General features: G+C 44.9%; 1 protein-coding gene across 1 annotated transcript; it reads right to left on the bottom strand.

Annotated features, from left to right (window-relative positions):
• Window positions 1-553: 553 nt before the first annotated feature.
• Window positions 554-10,950, bottom strand: GPR182 (G protein-coupled receptor 182). Its single transcript, XM_015422721.1, has 2 exons — window positions 10,858-10,950; window positions 554-1,752 (listed from the first exon to the last, which is right to left on the bottom strand). Exon 2 carries the CDS (start codon window positions 1,643-1,645, stop codon window positions 563-565), a length of 1,083 nt encoding a protein of 360 aa, XP_015278207.1. The 5' UTR covers window positions 1,646-1,752; window positions 10,858-10,950; the 3' UTR covers window positions 554-562.
• Window positions 10,951-19,370: the final 8,420 nt, after the last annotated feature.

Below are 19,370 nucleotides of genomic sequence, written 5' to 3'. Positions count from 1 at the left end.
TGCTGGCTAGGATCTGGGAGGCCCAGGGTCAAAGGCCCCCCGCTATTGTGAAGTGTGCTGCATGACCTTGGGCCAGTCACTCTCGGCCTGGCCCGCTTCAGAGGATTATTGTTGTAAGGATAAAAGGTGTGCATGCACCCAGATGAACTGTTCTGTTTAACGAGTGGAACAGCTTCATGCTTTCCAAGTGCAGTTTCCATTCGGAATTTTGTACGTATAAGAGAGCAATTTGCAGAAATGTGTCTCCTCTCAATGGCAACTGTAAAATGTCAGGGCAGCAGAAAGCAGTTTATTATCACTGTTATTTCTGGGGTTAATAAAAACCTTTCTCTCCGCTTGCTAAGTTAAATAGATTTGACAAAGCTGCATATATTCTCCTCCGCATGTCACCCGGTATGACCCTGCTCTCCCCAGGAAGCATTTGGTGGTAATCAGGAAACCAGCATTTGAAGGAAGCAAAATTTATTGACTGCCCTTATTGGAAAGAGACAATTCCAAATATGCAGAGTCTTGTTATCAAGCCACAGAAACAAAGTGGAAAGAGAGCAGCGAGGAGTGTTGCTTAACTCGGTGAGATACTTTCTTTTGCAATGACGATGGAGTGTTGGGTGCTCGAGGAGGATCCATCTCCACCCTTCTGACCTGTTTGGTCCTTGGGGATGTACTTGACCACAGCAGAGATCAGCTTTCCTCGGAAGTTCTTGCTCAGGAAGTTGTACAAGATGGGGTTGACCACACAATGGAGCAAGGTGAAACAGTCTATGATATCATAGAAGAAGTAGATGAAATCAGCCAAGTAGCATTGGAGTAAGATGTGGATGCCGTCGAAAGAGATCAAGATCAAAACCAAGTGGAATGGCAGCCAGCAGATCAGGAAAACGATGATGTAGGCATAGATGAGGGTGCAGTGCTTTCTGCTCTCTGGCTTGTTGCTGCGCTTGATGTATCTGGCGGTCAGTATGTTGAAAACTGCAATGATGGGGAAGGGGATGATGAATCCCAGAATGATGGCCAGCAGTGTGATCACTGTTGCCCATGAGTCAAAGGTCTCAAAGGGGGCCATGAAGATGCAAAGTGGCTCGATAGAGTCCATTACTTCCATGTGTGCCACCTCGGGCAAAGGAATGATGGCGGCGGAGGCCCATATGCAGCAACAGACAACGCGTCTCACCCAGTGCTGGTTTTGGCGCCAGAAGTGGGAAGAAGTTGTCAAGGACACATAGCGGTCAACGCTGAGGCAAGTGAGAAAGAAGATGCTGCTGTACATGTTGGCGAAGTAAAAGTAGTAGGTAAAGCGGCAAAGGAAACCTCCCCAGAGCCAGGTGTAATCAAGCATAACTTCCAGCATCCAGACTGGTAAAGAGAGAATGACCCCTAGGTCAGCGATGGCCATGTTCAAGATGTAGACGTTGACCAGGCTCCTGTGACCTCGGGTCTGCCAGTTGACCCAGATAACCAAGAGGTTCTCCACTAGCCCGACCACAAAGATGATGAGGTACAGGACAAAGAGGAAGACCCGCTTCACACTGTGGTCCAGCCCCAAGTCGCAATAGAAGAAAGTGTCGTTGAGCAGGTGGTAAAGCTCGCTCATGTTGTGGTACTCGCCCTGCATGTTGAAAAGCAAGGAGGAATCTGGAGTGCTCATTTTGGGTCGGGCAGTTCGGCTGCAAGAAGAAGGGAAGCGGAGCTGGATGCTATTGGATCAAGGGCCGAGTTTTTCCTCTGTTCCAGGAGAAGGGTAAAATTTCAGCCCTGGAAAAAAATGGATTTGCATAGCTTATTAGCACAACGGGTATTACGGAAAAGATTTAGAAACCACTTTCCAGTGTGATTTTCCAAACAATGTCTAGAGCAACCAAAGTACAACAGATCAAACAACTGAGTGGAATTAATCATCTAAATAACAAGTAAACACAACCTAAAACAGGAGAGCAGGAAATGTTTCAGAGGGTAGCTGTGTTGGTGGGCAGTAGAACAGCTGGATCTGAGTTCAGTAGCACCTCAGGGACCAACAAGGGTTTGGGGGGGGGATGAGCTTTTGAGCATCAAAGCTCCCTCTAAGGTGTTACAGGACTCAGATCTCACAGCGTGGAAAAGGTGCAGGTTCCTGAAAATGCAGTGGAAGCTCGCAACTTCCCTCCATAGTGACAATGGGAAGGCAGTTGTGTAAGCCATCCACAGGAGTGTACAACCAGAGAGAACCATGGAAGAAGATTACACAAAAAACAAGGATACTGTGGAGAATAACGAAAACAAGTAGGATATATATCTATATAAATAAAGGTAAGGGTTTCCTTTGCTCGAGAGCTAGTCGAATCCAACTCTAGGGGGCAGTGCTCATCTCCATTTCCAAGCCAAAAAGCCAGCTCTGTCCGAAGATTTCTCTGTGGTCATGTGGCTGTATTCCGAGGCATACAGAATGCTGTTACCTTCCCACCGAAGTGGTACCTATTTATCTACTTGCAATTTCTTGCTTTCGAACTGCTAGGTTGGTAGGAACTGGGGCCAGAGATGGGAGCTCACTCCGTCATGCGGCACTTGGGTCTTGAACTGCCGAACTACAAACCTTCTGGTCTGCAGCTCAACGTCTTTACCTCTGAGCCACCGCGACCAATATATATATATGTGTGTGTGTGTGTGTGTATGTAAATGAGAATGCATAAACAATGATAAAGTCACAACTTTTCAGCATTCAGAGACGATATCAACATTCAAAGTGCATATTACATGTAAAAGTCCAAATCCATATCAGAGCAAGCCATAACAGTCAACATGAAATAAAGTTGTTTGTTGAAACAAAGTGCTTGTGTATGTAATTCTTATCAATAAGATATGAATGTTCCTTCTTCCTTTCTTCCTTTAACAATAACGTCAACTTGGAAATTGTTTTTCAAAACGCTTCTCCAGAAGAGAATACAGGAACATAATATTGCTCCAGCTTCAGTGCTTGACGTAAAATTGACTTTGCTGAACTCTTTCGATTTGTTACTATTATATTGTGACTTTATCATTGTTTATGCATTCTCATTTACACACACACACACATTGCCTACTTGTTTTTGTTATTCTCCACGGCAATGTTCCCTCTAAGCTGTGGAGTCTTGTGAGCAGGAATTCTACTTTGTGAGCTGCTGGCATTAAAGTTGTGAGCGAGCCATTTGGCTCCTGCATCAATTAGTTTGCTCTGGAGCCCTCCTTCCTGAGCTAAGGCAAAGATGTGTGAGCTGGAGGCTAAAAAACTGTGAGCTAGCTCACACTAACTCAGCTTAAAGGGAACACTGCTCCATGGTATCTTCATTTTTTGAGAATAGTCAGTTTGTACCATCTCATCTGTAGTAGAAGAAGGTATCTGCAGGGCCTGTTTCATCACAGCTGTCACCAGAGTTAGATTTATGCACAATCTAAGTGAGCTACGGTTTAGGGCCTCAGATTATAAGAGGCCTCTAAATAAATTTCAAAAAGACCAAAATTTACTAAACTATCCTTTTAAGGTAATACTATGGGGCTTCTTAAACTTGACATAGCTTAAGGCCTCAGCATGTCCTAACCTGGCCCTCACAGTCACTGATGGCTATTAAATATTATGTTTGTTCTTTATCCTGTCAGAGCAGGGGGCATTTTTGCCCTTGCCTCCACAAAACATGGAGAAAAAATATATAACTCACCAAGGAAAAACCACTGTTCTGTAAATTTTAACACACTTTGTTATACTTTTTATATTGCAAGTAACATTCATGATATAAAACACATTTCATGAATAAATATATATATATAGATAGATCTGTGGGCAAAGACCATAGAGAATGGTACTAATACGATATAAAATCTTAATGTAAATATTATGAACACAGTCCTGGCTATGTTCCTGGATTCTTTTAGTGGCGTTATCACTTCAAGGCATGTCAACGGGGCTGTAAAGAAAATAACAGACTAAACAGCCTTAATTTTTCCCAAGCTCTTAGCCAACACACATTACTTCATCCACTGTCATCTGTTAAACACAGAAAAAAACTTCAGTGACATGGGAAAAAAGATGCATGTGAAAAATATGTAAGAATCCAAGGAATGTAAAAGATAGAGAGAGGATACACTCCTCCAGATTAGGAAGCTGTTTCGAATATCTTTTTTCAACTCAGTCTCTCTGTAGATGTTCATCGCCAATCTCTTCATGGAGCACTACAGGAATGACAACAATATGAATCAACACAATATCTCTCTAATGTCTTCCCAAAGCTTCCTATTCTGGAGGAGCATGTCCTCTCTCTGTCTTTTACATTCCTTGGATTCTTACATCTTTTTTCTCACCAAAGCCTGTGGTTTTTTTTTTAATCCACAAAACATGGGGCATGAGGTGCTTTGGGGGCAAGGCTGGACCAGTTCATTGTGAGGACCAGCCCATAGGAAGGTGGCTAGGAGTGGCTATTTAAGCCTGCTCTGCCTCCTGGCCTCAGGCATTTCGCCGTGGTTGCTGTGCCACCAGCCCACTTTCTTTTCCATGGGTCCCTATGTAGCCGGGGGTGGCTGTTTTTGAAACAGGAAGGGGGTCAAATAAGGTTGCCATCCTTTTACAGTTTTACAGGCCTTTTTCAGTTGCATGATAAATAGAAATCCGTAGGGGGCAGATTCCCTTTCCACCATGTCTCCGTATTAGGAACTGCTGCACATGCCTGTTAAATATCTGCCTCAAACAAACAAACAAACAAAAATCACAGCGGGGGAGCTATATTAGTCGTAGCACAAATGACAAAGAATCCGGGGGTTAATTTTAAGAGCAGCCCATTTAGGATGGTATCTGCTTCCATGGACCACTTCATTTGATACATTGCACCCAAAAAGCTTATGCCACAACGTACTTCTTAAATAAGCCATGATTGTGTTGTGGATAGAGTGCAGGACTAGGATCTGGGGAGACCAGGCTTCACATCTCTGTTCTGCTAGGAAGCAATCTGGGGTTGCATTCACACACGAGAGATAAAGCTGGGGTGGGTGGGAAAGTGAGGCTCTTTCTTCCGGAGGAATTTGACCCGCAGTTACAGGATCACACCTCCCTTTGAAGTTGGAGGCACAGTCCATCTGTGCGTGATCAGATGCAACTGCGGGTGAGTCATGGGTTTTTTGTGCCATTCCCCCCCCCATGCACTTTTTTTTTAAAATAAATTTTTTATTTTATAAATAAATAACAATACAATATAACAATAATCCAATATTCCACAACAATATAACAAGTTACAATTTCGAACAGCGAAGTCCCTAAAACATATTATTCTCGTTATTCATTCAGATTTTTCAAATTTGCATACCAATCTAATTCCATGACCAAAAAGCAGATATATAGTAATGTTAACATTTATATACATTAACTTATAACGCCCAAATATTACGAATAAAAGAATAATATTGGGATTGCAAAGAACTATGGATGTTTTCTAATACCCCCATGCACTTAATGGAGGGATTGATGAATCGTACCTCAGCACTGAGGGCTCCCTATGGAGTTTGCGATGATGCGTATACTGTGAAGGGGGGGAAAACCATGGCACGGAGGCGGGATGGCCTGATCAGACCATTCCGACGCCATGAGAGTGCGCTGGAGCGATCAGACACAGGAAAGTCTGTCTGTGGCCCGTCACAACCCGTTTACTACCGGGTTTCCCCCGGTGTCTTTTGACTCCGCTTCTGCGGTGGTGCAGAACGGGTTGCCAATGGCTGCAGGGTACTTCCCAGATGTCTGATCGTGCCCTTTAAATCTGCCCAACATTTGCACCTATGCCGGCTCTAATTGTGCATATGATCGCAGACTGGGTGTTGTTGATCAAACAGCTGTTTCTCAGGGACTAACTACACAGTGGGTTTTCATAGAATCATAGAGTTGGAAGGGACCTTGCAGGTCATCTAGTCCCACCCCCTGCACTCTGCAGGAGCATAGCTGAAAGATAGCCCTACAACATACCCGAAAGATGGTCATCCAGCCTCCACTTGCAAATGTCCAGTGAAGGAGCATCCACCACCTCCAGAGGCAGCCTGTTCCACTGCTCAACTACTCTTACAGTTAGGAAGTTTCTCCTGATATTTAGCCGGTAACAATTCCCTTGTAATTTCCACCCATTAGTTCTAGTCTTGCAATCCGGAGCAAGAGAGAATAGATCTGCTCCATCTTCTACATGACAGCCCTTCAAATACTTGAAGACTGCAATCATTCATGTCCCCTCTAAGCCTTCTCTTTCCCAGGCTAAACATACCCAACTCTTTTAGCCTTTCCTCATGAGACTTGGATTCCAACCCTCTCACCATCCTGGTTGCCCTCTTCTGGCCACGCTCGAGCTTGTCAACATCCTTCCTAACATGAGGTGCCTAAAACTGGACACAGTACTCCAGGTGAGGCCTGACCATAGCAGAAAAGAGCGGAACGACCACCTCCTGGTGATCTGGACACAATGCTTCTGTTAATGCATCCTAAGACTGCATTAGCTTTCTTCACAGTCACATCGCACTGCAGGCTCATGTTTAGCTTGTGATCAACTTTCGCTCCTGCCTGTCCTGGGTCTCATCAAGCAGATGTGCAGTAGATATTGCTTGCTTGGAAATTAATTATCAGGGGTGTAAAACCTGATTTGGATCTAGATCATAGCAAGTGGGGAGAGGGGCAGTGTTCCCTCTAAGCTGAGTTAGTGTAAGCTAGCTCACAGTTTTTTAGCCTCCGGCTCACACATTTTTGTCCTATCTGAGGTAGGATGGCTCCAGAGCAGACTAATTTATGCTGTAGTCAAATTGCTCGCTTACAACTTTAATGCCAGTAGATCACAAAGAAGAATTCTTGCTCACAAGACTCCACAACTTAGAGGGAACATTGGAGAGGGGGCTTATGCCATCTCCCTGCACCATTTTCCTGACCTGCACATGTACTGATGGGCTTGGGAACATGAACATTCCTCCAACTGGGAAATAGACTGTGAAAAAAGCATGGTGAGGAAGACTTAACCCCCCTCTCATTGTGTCCCAGTATTAATCAGGTCCCCAAATAACCTGGGAATTAAACTCTGAGAATGAATCTCTCGGAGCTTGTCACATTGACAGGACCCAGGGGGGCACTGGGGGGGCACAAGGACAATGTATTGTAGAATCAGCCCCTAAACCTTTCCTACATCACAGGCAGGGCCGGATTTAGACTTGCAGAGGCCCTAAGCTATACAAAACCTAGAGGCCCCCTACTGTTTTAAATTACATCAGCTGGTCTCAGAAAAATTTAAAATATATACGCCTTTTAAATATTTGAAATCATTTTTTATATTGTGTTTTTATTTGAGGCCCCAGCAGATTGCGAGGAGGGAGGGAGGGAGGGAGGGAGGGAGGGAGGGATAAAGATGTACTAGGCTATTAAACTGAAGTCACAGGAGTCCTGCTGGTAAAAACAAACAGACTGATAACTCTCTTCTTAAGTAAGTTTCATTTCCCAACACCTGTCCACCACCTAGAAACTGTACAGGAGTAGTTGTGCATGAAGCTGGGCGAGGAACTAAGAGATCCCTTTGCAGCCTCAGCACTGCAGGGCTTGGTGATGGGATGAACCACAAAGAAACCAGTCTTGGGTACCCGATCCTCTCCTGCTGTCCCTGTTAGGCTTCTGCAGCCGCTACTTCTGTTCTTGCCATTTACCTGCATGGGGCTCCTCCTGGTGGAGCTCAGTCAATAAAGCAATGAAATAGAACGTTATTTGGAAGTAAACACCATTAGGACCCCAATGTTGGCTGCTAGGTCAGCGTGAATTATTTGTTAGCCATTGTGTTAAGCACTGCAGCCTTAATTCGGCAGGTGCGTGGACATATATGCACACGGTCTCACGCTGTTAGACAAGTGCAGGCAAATCCAGAACAGACCGGCTGATTGAGAACTTTGCAAGGGCAGGCAGAATAATTAATTTCAAATTTCAGTTTATTTATTTATAATTTACAGACCCCCCCACCCCTGAATACACAGGGCTCAGTGTGATGAACAATAGTAAAAACATTCATAAATTAATAAAACAATTCCAACAATTTAAATGAAATATAAAATGTTCTCAGATGCTGCTAAAACATCAGGGGGAAGGCGGGAACCCCTCCTCCCACTGTGTCACAGTCAGTGTTCCCTCTAAGATGAGTTAGTGTGAGCGAGCTCACAGTTTTGTAGCCTCCGGCTCAGACATTTTTGTCTTAGCTCAGGAAGGATGGCTCCAGAGCAAACTAATTTATGCAGTAGCCAAATCGCTTGCTCACAACTTTTATGCCAGTAGCTCACAAAGTAGAATTTTTGCTCACAAGACTCCACAGCTTAGAGGGAACATTGGTCACAGTGGTCCTGACCAGAATGACATTGATGCCATTTTTGGGGTTGGAAAAATATCATGATGGGAAGCAGAAGGCCCTCCTTCCCCCATGGCGCAGGGGTCCTGACCAGAATTGAACTTCTGCAGTGCTGTCTAAAGGATTTCCCCTGTGAGAGCTCACTGATACAAGTGGCAAAACATCTCTTGGTGGACTCAGGCACACCATCTTATCTAGTTTGGGCCTCAGGATCCTTCTTGAGTCTACTCAGTGTGGCTTACTCCCAGGGAAGTGCCCTTAGGATCGCACAGTTAGTGACTGGCCCACAGTCACTCAGTTTATCTCTTACTTCAGTTTATCTCTCATCTCAGTCACTTCCCAGTTTATCTTTTAGCCTAACCTGCCTTACAGGGCTGTTGTTAAGAACAAATGGGCTGTGCAAAGGTCCTTAGGTGAGATAAATATTACATGTTTATCCCCACCCAAGGATCTCAGTGCAGCCCCTAATGAAATATTAAAATAAACAATAAATAGGGAACAGTTAAATAAAATTCATAAGTATTAAAACATGCACTACATTAAAAAAAAATCCCAGTAGTGCTGCCCAGCTGTTTCACAGAATACTTTGTTAGATATGATTACAGCTAATTCTGGAATATTTAAATTTTTTTTTCAAGGGATCACAAGAAAAGTTAGTATGGAACTATTCAGTGTATATTATTTTGGGCTGCTGAACTTTATTTCATTGTGTTTTCATGTCTCTGGCTTGTTCTTATGGCTTGTTTTATTAATTGTTGATGCTGTACTTTTAAAGATTTTTTAAAACTTTGTGAGCTGTCTTGAGCAGGTTTTTTTTGAGAGAAATATAATATAAATCTTGGCTATGACTTGGGGGCACTTTCCACCACCACTCCCAGGAGGGTACTCTTAGGGTTGTGCTGTTAATGTATTAAATTACTCCAACCTTTGGTCAAATTAGCTTATTAATAAAAAGGAAAGGAATAGATAGCACTTAAAATGCAACTGCAGCCTCAGCCCCGGCAAACCTCAACAGTGCCTTGCCCATTCAGACTGGAGAGGCTGACACTGAAATTACACTTAACTTTTTTTAGTCACTACCAATAAAACTTGAGAAAAGAGAACAACAGGTGGATGCTGTTGCTGGATGCACTGGGCAGACAATAATGTCATCTGGATCCTCCCTAAACACTGAGTGTGTGAATGTTATCTGTTCCAGACTAAATGGCTAGTGTGGAAGCATATTATTGATTGCAAAGAACAGACTAAAATAGGTACCGCTCTGGAATTAAATAATTGGGGCAGAAAAATGAGCTTTAGACATTCTGCCATGTTGGATTTTATTAGGACCAACCAAAATGACCCAAATAGTATGCAAGCTTGTAAGTTCTCCAGAGCTCTTCACCAGGCTGGATTTTTTTTTAAAGGAAAGGGAGATGTCTCAGCTAAGATCTTAAAGCCTGGAACTGTAAGCATCCTGTGTGAAATGCTCAGCAAGTTTGCAGATTTAAACGGTACGGATGCCAGGTTTATGTGTTGCCAACAGGATGCGTCCCTATTTTGCTTCTTCCTCCCAGAAGACAAGGTCTTAGATTATGGCCTAAGGTATCTCAACCCCCCACCCCCCGTTTTACAAACAACATAAATCTCCCATGTACCAGTGGGCACTCTGATTGGCAGCAACTGTCCATGGTTCTAGGCTGTTACAACTATATTGGCTGTACTATATATGACATTTAAATGTGGCTCAGATGCAAACAGATGAGCGGAGCTAGACTGTTGATTTAACAAACCCAGGCATTTATACCTTGACTGGTAGCAGCCTTTGACCACCCTCTCCTCTGTTCGTCCCTCTAATCTCCCCTAATATTCTAAGAAACTCACTCTAGTAACCATAAGGACATGCTTTACTTGATCAGCATGTATACGCAGTGAAGAAAAAATACCAACTAATGTATGACATGGAAGAGACTGTTTCAAGGGTAGATCTCAGTTTCCAAGATACAAAAAAAGAGCAATGGAAAAAGCAGGGGAAACCAATAGGGAGGGCTGGACCGTGACCCACTTGCAGAGGATTTGCCACCCACTTTTGGGTCCCAAACCCAGGTTGGGAAACACTGCATACCTATGCCATACATTTTTAAAAACAGCCTCACTATCATCTGTGGTCAAACTGGCTTGCCAAGTTTTTGAAGCCGTATCTGAACCTTGCGTACCTCCTTACCAGAAGACAAACTGCCTGGAGCAGTGATCCGACTGCCTTGAGCTTTAGAAAAATTGCCTGAGGGCAGACCTGTGTAGAAGCACATCGGTGGTGTTGCAGGCTGTTGCAACAGAAAGCACTTGTCATCCGACTAGGGAGAAAGCCTACACTTTCTCCAGGGCATCTGGAGGAAGGAAGAGAAAGTCCTGCTTCTTAAGCAGAAGGAAATCGGGCGTCCTTAATACGAGTGCCTCTGTATGTGTCTCTCTCCAGGGTACAGCTTAGCTGAAAGTGAGACATTTTGGTTTACAAGAAACAAGCGAAGCCTGCGCTTACCTGGTCGATCCTGGGTGAGCTGCACAGAAGCACTTCTCGTCCACAGCCCCTCCAGTTCAGGAGCTCTGCAGGGTCTAAGATGCAGTCTTTTCAGAAACGTGTGTTTGCCGCAGGCCGGCTTGCCCGATGCCTTTCCTCCTCCCTGTCTCCCTCCATACAGGAAATGAGCATCATAGCTTATTACCCTGAAAACACAGCCTTGGTGTAAGGGGAGCTGTTTAACCTAGTTCTATCTCAGGGTCTTTTCTTTTGTTGGGGGCATCCAGTTCAGCTCAGATGGCCAGTCACCAGGGACGGAAGCCAGGACAGCAAAAACTTTCCAAGAACAAATGAGAAAGGCTTTCCCAAACTGGCAAGAAGTGTGATCCCTTGGGACTTCAGGACCTGATTTTAAACATTGTCTCTTGCAATCAGTTCCCCTCTCTGTAAAATACAAATAAATAATGAACCATAGTATGTTTTATGTAGTTTCTCTCACCATATTCCTCAGGTCCCCACCCCCCCAGGAGCAGTATTTCTTTGAGATCAGTAGGCTGCAGTGGGAGGCAGGAAAGCTCTGTTCTACTGATGGGTAATTTCGTCTGGGTCCACAGAATGTCTCTTATATTACTGGAGAGGCATGGCTGTTGGCCCCTTGTGGCTCCATCTAGGGATGGGCAGAAACTGGCTCAGGAACTAAAGTTTGTCACAAATTTGGGCTGGTCCATGGTTTGCGAAGTGATGTTCATGAACTGAAGAGCCACCATGAACTTCCACGAATTTTGATGCAGTTCATAGCACTTTGTAAAAAGCAGAAAACAGGGGTTTAAATGGCTTGGGACCATTTAAATAATTGCTTTCTGCTCCATGCTAAAAGCCATGGGGAGTAGAAAGCAGGGGTTTAAATGGCTCTGAGCCATTTCAGTCCCAGCTTTCTGCTCACTGCAACTTTTGGCAGCGAGCAAAAAGCAGCAGGTGAAATGCCCCCCAGCCATTTCACCCCCAACTTTCTGCTCGGCATGGATTTTGGCTGTGAGCAGAAAGTAGGGGGAGAAATCGCAGGGAAGCGTTTCACCCTCTGCTAACTTCCAAAAGCTGTGGGGAGCAGAAATTGGGGGGATGCCTCCTAACCATTTCACTCCCTGCTTTTCACTTGCTGCCAAAAGCCATGGCAAACGCCAAGCTGGGGGTGAAATGGCTAGAAGCTAGAAGCAAGCAGAAAGCAGGGGTATATACTTTAACTGGCTCATGAATTGAAACAAACTGATTTGGTTCGCGAATCAGTCTATCAGTTTGTGGTTCAGTTCGTGGTTTGGCCATGAACCACGAATCAAACTGCCCATCCTTAGTTCCATCCCAGACCCATGTCAGTGATAGAGATTGTGTAGGAAAGACCCATACTAGTAGCAGATGTTATCAGCTAGCAGCAGCATTCATTGAAGTCTTTCCATTTGACCTGGCCTTTCCTTTGATTTGTCTGCTATTATTCCTTACAGTGACTCTGAGAGAGCTATCGTGTGGTGTGGATCCATGGGGAAGTAGCAACAGTTTGCCTGCTGCAGACATAACAGTCCTGAAGTTGGAAGTATGGGCTTGGGGCAAGCATTCAATTATCTCATTGTATTCTTGGTGAGTGGTATGAGATTAAAAGTTAAGAACTGAGGGATGTTGATGGTATGGCTGATATTGTCACAGGACCACAGGGTATGGGGGACAGGGTTGGCATTGCAGTTGGAAGTCCTGAGTTAATTTTGATTTCCTAGGATTGTCCTACCCATGGATCCAAATGATGCCACTGGTGGATCCCAGGGAGAAGAGAGGCACTTGGACAGGAGCCAAGGAAGAGTTGTGCTGGAAGTGTAACAGTAGACTGCTGTGAAAGTTTGACAGTGCAAGGACTCGAGGTACCTGTGTCAATCTGAGAAACGCAACCTTATCAAACTCTTGCCAAATAAAATCCTTTTTTTAAAAAAATTAAAAGGTAGGCAGTTGAAATTCCGTAGTTGGTTTCAAGTTATGCAATTCAGAAGAGGAGCTTAAAAAATGTAATGCTGCTTAGCATTTGAGGTGTATTATCATATTGATCATCATTATCATCCCTTGAAGGATTGCTCAATCAATGTCTTATGCTGTGGTGGCTAAAAGGAACCTCCATGCCCAGAGGCAGTGGGGGCTAATTGCCTTGGACCAGTGTTCCCTCTAAGCTGAGTTAGTGTGAGCTAGCTCACAGTTTTTTAGCCTCCAGCTCGCGCATTTTTGTCTTAGCTCAGGAAGGATGGCTCCAGAGCAGACTCATTTCTGCAGTAGCCAAATCGCTCGCTTACAACTTTCATGCCAGTAGCTCACAAAGTAGAATTTTTGCTCACAAGACTCCACAGCTTAGAGGGAGCATTGCCTTGGACAGCTGTTACTTTCAAGCCCAGCCAGTCACCTTCTGGGAGGAATCTGGCTAACCACTGTGGAATACAGGCTGTTAGACTAGATGACCCTTCGGTTCACTACAGCAGGGCTTTGCTCATGTTCCTGTGTGCTCCCCGTCTTGCAATTCCTGAGCTCTTATGTGGAAGGCTAAGATTGGGAGGCACCATAACTTGGAAGCAAGAACAAGTGAGGGACCAACGTTTTGAGTGCTAAACTGCTCCGTCATCCTCAAGACACACCACCAAGGATGGCACATTTGTATTGGGGGATTCTGATCATTAAATAATTGGACCGTGTGGTGTCAAGCCTTCATAGTAACCACATGAATACATTGACCTACCTTATGGAATGCTGTTGGTCTATCGAGGTCAGAATTGCCTACTCTGACTGGCAGCAGATTTTCACGTAGAGATCTTTCACATCCCCTTCTGCCTGATGATTTTGATGGGAGATGCTGAGGCTTGAACTTGGAACCTTTTGCCTGCAAAGCAGATACTTTACCACTGAGCTAAAGCCCTTCTGTAAAAGGTTAACATAATCAGTCTGAGTATGGGAGGAGCTGTAGTTTAGTAGTACAGCGTGTGTTTTGCACATGGGCATTCCAGGTTCAGCCCCTAGCATCTCTCCTTACCCCTTTCTGATGGAAGGGTTGGACAGGATCACTGGCTAGACTGATCACTGATGCTAGACAGCACTGGGCTAGGTGGACCAGCGGCCTGTCTCAGGATCTGGCAATCCCATATATTCTGTTCAATACATCCAAGTGGATGGCCTGTGTTGGTCTGAAGCAATAGGCTCAAATGTTCTGTTCCATTCAATGTCATCTTGATAGCTGAGGAACACTTTTTTTCTGAATTAAAATGGGAGGGGAGGCACACTTTACTCTGATTTTTACTTACCGTGCTGAATGAAAGAATCACTCTCTCTCTCTGAGGAGCCCCCCCCCCCCGGAAAGCTGCATGACTTAGATGCAGATCTTGATTGGACAAATAGTCACATGCAGAGAGGCAACAGCCAATTGCCTCTGACATTTGTAGAGCTCTGTTCAGAGGTGTGTGCTCCAGTTACACCTGATACGGAGACATGACAGAAAATACCTGCCCCCTACTAGAGGTGGACTGGAAGGGAGGGTGGCCAGGCATCCATCATGGTGGGTAGATCCCTTGGGTTGCTGGGAGCCTCTGAATTAGTTAATTTGTTGAGCTCATTTCAGAGAGGAGTGCTGTTGGTCTGCAGTAGAAGGGCTAGATTTGAGTCCAGAAGCTCCTGAGAGACCAACAAGATTTCGGGGTTCCAAACTTTTGAGAGTCAAAGTTCCCTTGGTGAGATCTCCCATCCGACCGAGGGAGCTTGGAGCCTCAAAAGCTTATGCCCTCAAAATCTTGTTGGTCTCTTAGGTGCTACTGGACTCGAATCTCGCTGTTCATCCATTAGTTTCTCACAGCGTAATATCATGCAGTGTAGTCATTACTGACGTTAATAGTCTTTTTATGGGCTTCTGTGGTGATTGTGGTAAATGGAGGGTATGTGTGAAAAATACGTAGGACAGTGAAAGACAAATGTGGGCTATTAGACGGAAGGCGGAAGACTACGTCCTCTGGGATTTTGTCACAGCTTACCAGTCAAAGATGATGGCTTTGCACTTTTTGAAAGGGAAGGGAGTGAGGAGGGGACTTGGCTTCACTCCAGTAAGGGGGCAAAAGGCCTTTATGTCGAAAACAATTGCTGGAAATCTCCATTTCAGGCGCGGTCAACAATCAGATCGGAAGGAAGGCCTGGCTGGAACAGGGAAATGCAATAGTGTAGATAAGTCGTGCCTTTTAAACAACAACAAACTGGTCCTGGAAACCAGGTACCCCCTTGGCTTGTGACAAGAGGGCTCTTGGCCGACAAAGTACTTACTGCACTGAGGTACACTTTTTGCTTATGTGCGTGTGTGTTTGTGTGTGCTGACTGCAAATGTCCAGAGTGGGCTGAGAACACAAAGTAGCGTTGATTGAAAGCAGAAAGGACAGACGTATTTTCACATACGTAGCACTCTTGATTCCTTGTGACCTGATGAAATAATGCTTGGTTACTGAAATCTGAGGTTGGATCTGCACATGCAACAGAACAGGACATAGAATTCTGAGGTTGGGAAGTAGCACCAACTCAGCCTGCAAAAAGCAGGACACATTTCCCAACTGACTACTTCAAACAAGCGATCACTATGACAAATCTCATTTTAAATACCCTGGCTATTTCAGCAGTTGTAATTGCTACTGACTAGGAAAATTCCTAGCTAGTATTTATTGATCAGAATTAAAACATACTGTAAATCTGGGGTTTATAGAATAAACACTTCAGATGAAACTAAATAATCAGGAAGAATTCCATTCTGTGCCATGTAACTTATGACCGGAAACCATTTTTCAGCAAAAGTTGATTAACAGTTTCTATGTTCAAGTTGTAACTCAAATTCTTACATTTATATAAAATGGTTGCTAACCCAACTGTATTATTAGAAAACATGTTAAGAGCTTTAATTAGTTAAGTTTTAGATAGATATACTGAATAGAATATCAAAATATTATTAATGTTAAATAGTTCATATTATTTGGGATTCTCTGTATCAGTTGTTTTATATTTGTTTAATAAAAATTATTTTATTAAACCCACCCAGGAATATTCCTGATCTTCCAACTCAAAAATATCCCTAACCTTCCAATCTATTTTCATCAGGTTTTTTTTAAAAGAGTGCAAAAGAGAACACCAAAAAACAAAAAAGGAGGACATGTCCTCTAAAAAGAGGACATCTGGTAACCCTAGCACAGCTAGAAGAATGATTTGAGCCCTCTGCTGTGCTAGTTTTCTCAAAAGTACTGGGTTCTATGCACGGAGAGCTGGACTACGACATGCTGAACAAGTCACATTTATTGTAGTACACACAAGACACAAATGGCCCGGCAAGGGCCAACTATACACACCCACCCCAGACGTACACACAGTCCTACTGGAGGGTTTGAATCTCCCGCCAAAGGTCCTATTGGAGGACTAAAGGTGGCCTAGGATCCTTGGCCCCTATTGTGTTAGGGACCAAGCTGGGGACTGAGGACGCAGACCCTTGGTGGCAGTCCATGGACACAACACCTTCTACCTTCAGGGATTGCCCCACCCCCCTTACTCACAAGGGAGCATTCAGTGATGCAGTTCCTTGCCTGTGCAGATTACCCAAAAGTAAATTGTTTCAGTTTGGACACCAAATCAGAGAAAAACGTCTGAGTGGAAGCAGTCTCTGCATGATTTATTGCACTGACCACGCCTCCTTCTCAGCAGCCTCCACAGATGGGTGGGCAATCCCACCATATGCATGTGACAGAATTAAGACAGGTCCAGGGCAGTAGCCAACCTTCCGTGCCAGTTGGAGCCGCCGTATTTCCATGTGCAGGCTTCTGCAGTTTCCTCATAATCTTCTGCAAATCTGTGGGTGTTTCTTGACTACAGCTGCAGCATAGGAGCTGAACAACTGCTGTTAGGCAGTGCAAAGCCTTTCGTCTGATTATATTGGACACACTGATTAAGGTTGGTAGCGATGTAGGGTTTCCAACTCTACTTTGGCAAATGCCAGGAGACTTCAGAGGTGGGGCCTGGGGAAGGCGGGGTTTGGAGGCGAATGTGATGTCACTTCTGAGTGACACTTTAGACTGCTTCCTCTAGGCTTTACCACAGAGACTAGGGGAAATTTCTAAAGAATCATTATGTGGAGGCCATTTTCTCTCTCTCACAGGACGAAATTCATGGAGTAGGAAATGGGAGGGGGGAGCTGACAGGTAAATAGGAGTCCTATAGTGATGATGCAAAACTGACGCTGTACCAAATGGGATCTTCTCGGTTGGGGCAAACTACATAGGTCAAAGGAACAGGGATACCAACTGCCACTGCTTATTTTCAACCAGGACCCCGCTCATTTTAAAAGATAGAATCGTAGAATCACAGAGTTGGAAGGGGCCATACAGGCCATCTAGTTCAACCCTTTGCTCAATGCAGGATGAGCCTAGAGCATCCCTGAGGAGTGTTTGGCCAGCCGCTGTTTAAAGACTGCTGGGGGGGGGGTGCCCTCACCACCTCCCTACGCAGCTGATTCCACTGTTGCACAACTCTTACTGTCAAAAGGTTTTTCCTAATATCCAGCCAGTACCTTCCCACCCTTAATTTAAACTAATTATTTTGAGTCCTGTCCTCTGCTGCCAATAGGGAAAACTCCCTGCCCTCCTCTAAGAGACAGCCCTTCAAATACTTTAAGAGAGCCATCATGTCCCCCCTCAACCTCCTCTTCTCCAGACTAAACATCCCCAAGTCCCTCAGCCTTTCCTCATAGGGTTTGGTCTCCAGGCCCCTGATCATCCTCATCCCTCTCCTCTGCACCCGCTCCATCCTGTCCATATCCTTTTTGAAGTGAGGCCTCCAGAACTGCACACAATACTCCAGGTGCGGCCTGACCAAATACACCCTTTGTGGTTCTTTGAGAACTGGAACCAATTATGTCACAAGAGCTTCTTAAAAGAAAAGGTTTGGGTGTGGTGAACAGGTGTTCCAGGAGGGGTGATTCATCCAGTGGTCCCATTCTGAATACTAGGCTTGCCAAACTTTGGCTTGGTAAATTCTTGGGAGTTTGGGGGCCGTGCCTGGTGAGGGCAGAGTTTGGGGAAGGGAGGGATCTCAGTGGGGATACGATACCATAGATTCCATCCTCTGAGGCCGCCATTTTGCCCGGGGGAATGGACCTCTTTAGTCCAGAGAAGTGATTGCTGGAGAACACCAGAGTCCACCTGGAGTCTGGTAATAGAGGTCCAAACTGGGTATTTCTGGCCCATTTGTGATAACTCTGCCATCTATATTCAGGGCTTCCTCCTCAGACACAGTCTGTGGAGAGTGTGTGTGGAGAGGGGTCATTTCCCTCTTTGTCTGGAGCAGATTAATGAAAAGCCTTTTCCACTATGAAAAACCTACTTCGAGGGCTGTCCTGAGAGGCCTTGATAGATAACAGGTTATAGAAACTCCCTTCAGGAAAAGATAAAGGACATGCGGATAAGAAAGGCTAATGAGAGGGAGTACCCCTTCCTTCCAGAAACGAGTCAGCATTTTTTTTTTTTGCTCCATGTGAACTCCTGCAAAGGAACGGAGTTTATTCTTCTTCCTCTCAGTCTGCTCTGATGAAGAAAGTTCTTTGGTTGTTTTTGGCTGCCAGTTTCTTTTCCTGGTCTCATTACTTGCAAGGTTTTTTTTTTAAAAAAAATTTAAACTAAGGGTGCAGATTACAGGCTCGATTTGATTCCCCCCCTCCCATAAACTGCGGTTGGGTAATTTTAGGCAGCTGTCATTGTTACCAAGTGATTATTTTTAGAATGAAAAACAACAACAGAAAAGGAAACACCCATTAAAAAAAATACCTGCCTCCCACATTCAACCGATTCACACATCGTCTAAATGCAACACAAGCACAATTATGTACAAACCAGATAATCAGCCTGCAGCATCCGGGATTCCCAGGCAGTTTCCGCATCCAGATGCGGTTGCCACCTTCACCTTCAGAGATTCCTGGAGGTTTCTGGGTGCTGCCTGGGGAGGGTGCAATGGCAGTGGGCTGTTTGGAGTGTCAGACTAGGATCTGGGAGACCCAGGTTCAAATCCCCACTCTGCCTTGGAAGCTTGCTGGGTGGCCTTGCGCCAGGCACATACACTTAGCTTAGCCTGCTGCACAGGGTTGTTGTGAGGAAGGCAGGAGAACGATGTGAGCTCCTTTAGGTCCCCAATGGGGAGAAAGGTGGGATATAAATTATGTAATTAAATCCAGCAATACAATACATGGAGGGGAGGGAACTCAGCAGGGCTGTTAAGCCATAGATCCCACCCTCCAAGAATACCATTTTCTCCAGGGGAACTGATCTCTGCAATCTGGAGATCAGTTGTAATTCTGGGAGAACTCCAGCCCCCACCTGGAGGCTGGTAACCCTACATCCAGATCCTAGCTGGGCCTCAGTCTGCTCAGTTTCTGCAATGGAATGGCATCAGGCTCCTTTGGGCCGCTACGAGATTGGCTTTGAGTCCTGGGTGCTAATCTTGGGCTCAGTTTT

Source organism: Gekko japonicus, unplaced genomic scaffold, assembly GCF_001447785.1.
Source record: "Gekko japonicus isolate JY-2015 unplaced genomic scaffold, Gekko_japonicus_V1.1 scaffold2835, whole genome shotgun sequence".
NCBI lineage: Eukaryota > Metazoa > Chordata > Lepidosauria > Squamata > Gekkonidae > Gekko > Gekko japonicus.
The sequence above is the reverse complement of the archived record's forward strand: the minus strand, read 5'-3'. Positions and strand labels throughout refer to the sequence as shown.